This window comes from Pempheris klunzingeri, chromosome 12 (genome assembly GCF_042242105.1).
Source record: "Pempheris klunzingeri isolate RE-2024b chromosome 12, fPemKlu1.hap1, whole genome shotgun sequence".
Classification (NCBI taxonomy): Eukaryota; Metazoa; Chordata; class Actinopteri; order Acropomatiformes; family Pempheridae; genus Pempheris; species Pempheris klunzingeri.
In genome coordinates this window covers 7,695,080-7,701,220 of record NC_092023.1, presented here as the reverse complement: position 1 = coordinate 7,701,220, position 6,141 = coordinate 7,695,080, and the positions used below count along the sequence as shown (strand labels likewise).

General features: G+C 37.6%; 1 protein-coding gene across 1 annotated transcript; it reads left to right on the top strand.

Moving 5' to 3' along the window:
* The first annotated feature begins 1,908 nt into the window (after positions 1–1,908).
* On the top strand, positions 1,909–2,715 carry gnrh3 (gonadotropin-releasing hormone 3). Its single transcript, XM_070840942.1, has 3 exons — positions 1,909–2,046; positions 2,264–2,344; positions 2,662–2,715. The coding sequence occupies exons 1-3, from the start codon at positions 1,909–1,911 to the stop codon at positions 2,713–2,715; spliced, it is 273 nt and encodes a 90-aa protein (XP_070697043.1).
* Positions 2,716–6,141: the final 3,426 nt, after the last annotated feature.

Here is a 6,141-nt window from a genome sequence, read left to right as displayed (position 1 = left end):
ACTGACCACAATGCCTTTGGTTTACATTAGGCTTGTATTTTATGCTGTCCACACAACATGATTATCATGAGAAGAATAAATTGTGTGTTTGATATTTAAGGTAAAATAATTAATGCTTTTCCTGAAATTATGTCCCGTCTGATGTGTGAATAATATTTATGGTCTTCTTTTAGCTCCAACAAAAACATAAAAGTTAGGATACATCCTGTAAGACGCTGCAAATCACTTCACTTCTGCCTGTGCATAACTTAACAGCTGCTGCCTGTTGCAATCTTATTCAACTTCACCAACTTTCTTTTGTTGCCTGTGGCAATATTACTTAGTGGATTGGTGCCTGACGCTGCGAAACGCAATTAGCCCACATTGGAACAGGCAGAAAATAATGTCTTATTATGTGAATCCAAACGTATCATTCTCATAAATGTTGCAGCCAATGCAGCCGAGCATCACATCCTACCCTAAATAAACCTTTTTATACACATTTGCAAGCCAACTTTACATTTGCATGTTTGCATAAAGCAGTGCCATAAAGATTAGAAAGACAGTTCTAATTATGAAAAACTTGTCACCAAGTGACACAACTTTAATACAGATAAGCTAGATGTGTGTGATGTTTGATTTAATATAATAGACACATTTTTAAAAGTGAATTGTTTTTGAATGGTAGTCTCCTGTACAAATCAATTAATTGGTACTTATTTACTCACTACTCACAATATGATAAGGATGACAAATGTACCATCATTTTAGCTAAAGTAAGTGAAAGAAACCGAGGAAGACACTGCAGGAATTTGTGTTTTAATGAAACAGCTGAAAAGTGATGCAGTTGAATCTTGTTCATCCTGAGGAACTTAGATAAAAAATGTCTGGGACATTGAAAATCATTGATATCAAAAAACAGTGCTTAGCCAAACTATGAAATATGCATGCACAGGCATTTTGACATATTTTGACTATGATAGTTAGTCTTAGTTTCATATTTAAACAAGGAAACCCCAACAGTGCTGCAAAATCAAAAGCATATATTTTTGCAAGGCTTCTGCTTACTTCTTTGTAGAACAGTAAGCTTGAAAGTCTCAACTTTCTACTGTGTTTGTACTTCAGTTATTATAAAGTCATAAGATGGGTTTATACATGCCACTCTGATCATTTTGTTTATTAAATGTACATAAATTCTTGTTGTGGTCTATAATCAACACTAAGTTTGCTGCATTGTTGAATTCATTTTAATGTGTTGTCATGCAGAGAGAACAAGAACTAAGGGGTGAAGACAGTGAGGCCTTGCAGCTGATGTAACGTAATTGCACAAGCATCTTGTTTCAATGATGTTTCTGCCTTTTGAATCTGTATGGATTTGAAGTACCATTTGTTTGCTAAAAGCTGATTCCAATAAATTATAGATGGAGGGAAATGTCAGATTTCATCTTAATGTTGTCTTTTTGTCTACCTCCATACAAATGCATTCGACACAAACACAAAGACGTTTTTGATATATATATTTAATGCTCTTTGAACCCTTGTGATGATGTCAGCATATCTGAGCACTTAGCCAGCTCCATTAGTAGTATTTTGTGTCCCATTAGTCAGTAAATGTGTCACACCTGCAGAGAGGGGATTATAATCCTGACACCAGCCCTCTACAACACCTATAAAATCCCCCTCTGGTTAATGCACCGCATGCTAGCAAGGCGAATACAGAGGTGAGTCAGTCCTCAATGAGGGAGAAGTTTGTTCAGTGCTGATTAAGTTAGAATTACTCCTCTTATTAATTACTGGCTAAATGCTGTTTACCAATGTTGGGCAGCGCTGTCTAACCCCTGGTCTACGAACCGTGGGGCTCTGAGAGAGGAGACTGTGACATTACTATGTTTTTTGTAAAAAAAAAATTTGCTTTCCTCTGCAGCTCCAATGAAAGCAAGTAGCAGAGTGACGGTGCAGGTGTTGTTGTTGGCGTTGGTGGTGCAGGTCACCCTGTCCCAGCACTGGTCCTATGGATGGCTACCAGGTGGAAAAAGAAGCGTGGGAGAGCTGGAGGCAACCATCAGGGTAAGTGATTTCCCTTTCTTCAGTTTCAGGATATATGGTGTGTTCGTGAAACTTATAGCAAAACGTAACAAAAAGACTTCTATAAAATCGGTCTGTTAAGCTTGACTTTGGCTTTCCTTCTTCTTTTTCTTCTCTTTTTTACAATACTGTAAATTTTGTGTTGGGTTCAGATTTCGCAGCAGTTTTCTAGAATCTCTGTTTTATTGTGCTTGCTTAGATGATGGGCACAGGAGGAGTACTGTCTCTTCCTGAAGAGGCGAGTGCCCAAACCCAAGAGAGACTTAGACCATACAGTGTAGTAAGTGCTCATTATACATAATTTATCACCAATGTCTACTTCAATTGTACAATATTAATGCACACGACACTACTGCGTGCTGCTGTGTTCCAAAGCAGCAATGACAATATACAAACTGCTCAATGACTGTTTTTATTTTTCTCCTTTTGCATGATTGAATATGTGAATGCTTAATTTTTATCTTTTAAAATGTGGCAGATGTAATGCTAATTTGCTCAGACTTGCTTGGTATCGTATATATAAATGAAAATTTAAATATTTGTTTGATTAAATATTCAAGCGGCAGTTCAACTGAGATTTAACTTCTCTCCCTTCAGATTAATGATGATTCCAGTCGTTTTGACCGAAAGAAAAGGTTCCCTAATAATTGAAGAGCTAAAAAAAAAAAAAAAAAAAGAAGAGAAACAGATAGCATTTGCATCATCATCAACGCCAGTGATGGATCGTCTGAGTGCAGGATACTGACTTCAACAAATCATCACATTTATTGCTCAGATGTCAATTATATGCATGTCTGTAACATTTAAATCAATTTAAAATTGTAATAAAGTTTCTGAAACCTGAGACGATGCAACCTTATGTTTTATCAGATTGTCAGAAAATGTAATCTCACCTTTTATATCTGGTCAATAGAACTGAAATGATAATATTCAAATGTAAAAATGCTCTTTTAAACCCTTTGAATAGATAAAATTGCCTTTGTAAAGCAGCCATGACCGACAAGCATGACAAACTTGTGACACAACAATCTTAGCATGACAACAGCTGGTGATTAAGCCAGTTTATTAGAAATCAATGACTTAATTGAATTTGTTACAGTTTTGGTAATTCCATTTTCTGCCACACCAGTCATGTGCATATGTGATGTGGAAAATTACACCAGCTGATTTCTGTGTTTCTACCTGAATGTTGATTAGCTCCCAAACTGAAAGACACACATCCAAATATTTTCTACTCGTAATGTCCACAACAGCTTTCCGCTAATTAAGGATAACTGCAGTCATCCAAAACAGAAAAAGTATAAAACTTTTCTTCCCCCCTCTCCATACAGGAAATTGGTGTTCATTATAAAAATTGGAATTTCATATCAGGAAAGGAAAAGAATCAGCAGGGGGCATATGTTTTAAAGAGAACTCATTTTCTGGCAAAGCCCCACAGACAGAGCACCATACTAATCGCCTGGTGCATAAGGGGCTAGGATTCATGAACTGTGCTGACACCGTGGAGGCCCCGCATTGTTAGAGCGCGGTTGTAATGCACACCAATGAACCCAAACCCACTGGCACAACTGGGAAAAGGTGAACATTATAAAAGCACATAGAATTAAAGAGAAATTAAACCACATTCCATTGCACTTCCAGAACAATGCTTGCTCATTTGTGATACTTCACATCGTTGGTTTAATATTCATGGTTGTAATTTGCATAACACAATCATTTCCTTTGATGAGGAAAGACTTAAGGATTTTTTGAAAAGTGCTATATTCTATTTTACGTTCTTTGACAAAGTTACAAGAGGAAAATGTTGTCCAGGGCATTTTCTTCTCAAAGTCACTGTGAGACTTCCTGAATTGATTTGTACTTATCTTTATGGATTTTTCAATAAGTTTTGCAACATCCTCATAAAAGATAATCACGCTTTTATAACATTTCCTAAAATATGGTTTTAATTCAATTTGGTATACTTGTGTGAGAATAATTAATGTTTACAGACAAAGCATAAAATCCCATAAATTCCCTTTAAATAATCCCTAAGCATTTTCTATGAAAGCCAACTTTCTCCCTCCCAGTGTCCTCATCAAGGACCTGCCTAATTGCACGTATATCAGGACAACAAAACCTGCTGGTATCTATGTTTCCAAATTTGATTTAACCTCACTTTCTCCTTCCCAGACCCCCTGGTGGATATTCACTTTGTTTACCTCAAATTAAACTTCATATTGTTTACAGCCTCCTGGTCCCTGAACATTTTATAGCATTTTAGAATTATTTCTTTATTTATTTTTTGTAATGATTGTAGAGTTGGGATTCATTTGAATGTTTCCCTCATCTGCATGAAAATTATATAATTAACTTTTGATTAACCAGCTCAGTTGAGTTGGTTCCCCCATGCACACTGGTGAATAGTACCCACCGCATTTTAATGACTGTTTTCCAATTGAGTGGCGACCTTTTCATCAAAGAACCACAACTGGGGCTAAACAACGGTAGAAAATAATCACGGTGAAGACAATGGTAGAGGCCGACAGGCTAGGATGTCATCCTTAAATATAACAACAAAGATGAAAGCAACCTTACAGCACGTAGAGGCTGTGGCAAGAAGCCAAGTGCTTATGCTGCTGGATGCCCCATTGTTAAAGCTGTGGAGGTCACGTCCATTGGCATATAGAGAGGGAAGCACAGGAAGCTGAGAATGGCCCATTGTTACATGTCCTTGCTCAGAGGGAATTCCATTATGAAGAGCAATACATTTTTGATACTTTGATTTTTGTGCCATTCATTTGTTTGAAAAACAGAACATATTTGGATAATGGCTTCAGGAAAAAGGGGTCTCAGAGCACCTCCATCCAAGGCTACAGCGCTGCATTAACACACCTGCCAATCAACACACCGGAGCAGATGTGCATCATCGCACAGACGACCATCAAATAAGCATTCCATCATATGCATAATATAGTTTTCATTTCATCACGATTATGCTCCGTGAACCGTGTGTGTGTGTTTCCGATGGGTCATAGGAAACTTTTATTGAAGCGGAGTGTATAATAAAGTCATTTTCCAGGTGCTTGTTGTGGCTCTTATTATGAACAGAATGATAATTTCCCCTAGAGGAATCTGGCACTGCATATCAATTGAAGTTTAGTGTGGGTCTTATTATGTTCCCGCAGGCTATAGTAGAAGGCAAAGTCATCTTCAGAGAGAGTCTAAATGTCAGGGAGGTCTTCAAACACTTTTTTTTCCCAGAGCCTTACTGAAAAGGGTCTTTGGAAGTACTATGTCTTGGAATTGATATGGTGGAGGTGAGGTAAAGAGGGAGGCTGAGGGCTTAATGTAAAGCAGTTGACATGAAATTTAATTGGGAAAAAATATTTTAAAAACGAAGGAAGGGGTCACTGCAGAAATGAAAATACGACTGCTTTTATTGAGCTGCCTTCTCAGGTAAAGCTTGTGCTCACGCTTGCACTGCTCAGTTACCGTTTTGTCGTATCCACGCGTCTCCACATGGTGACACTCTTGAGCTGCGTGTTTTGAATCTGCTCCTGGCTGTCGGTCTCACAGCAATTCCATCACTTAAGTTGCAGAAACTGTTATTCCTCTAAATCTAACAAAGACTTCAATCAATCATCTCTAACTCTGTGAAAATTGTTAATTTTTCTAGGCGCTGACTGATGGAGTTTGTGTTTATGACAAAAAGTGTTTTGTACAATTTGCGGTAGAGCTGCGCATGGCCTGAAACCAAGCTTCCTGTATAATGTGGAAATTCACATAACAGCATTTCATCTGTGGAAAGTCATGAATTTATTAGATGTTCTTAGTTTTGCATTTGCAAGGCATTAATTTAGTTTATTCTCTTTTTTTCCCCCGTAATTTTCGCAACTTAAGTTGAGATATAGCAAGCTATAGGGTAGCATGTACAGTATAGTAATGGATTGGCCTTCCTTCTACTTCTTGGCTGGCAGGGAACCTTCCTGTTGTGATCCGACTTCTCTCCTTTGATCAAAGAACAGTGTTAAAGCACTGGGAGAAGGAGGAGGTATGAAATATGAATGAATACAGCTGTGTTTTGATGGATATGTC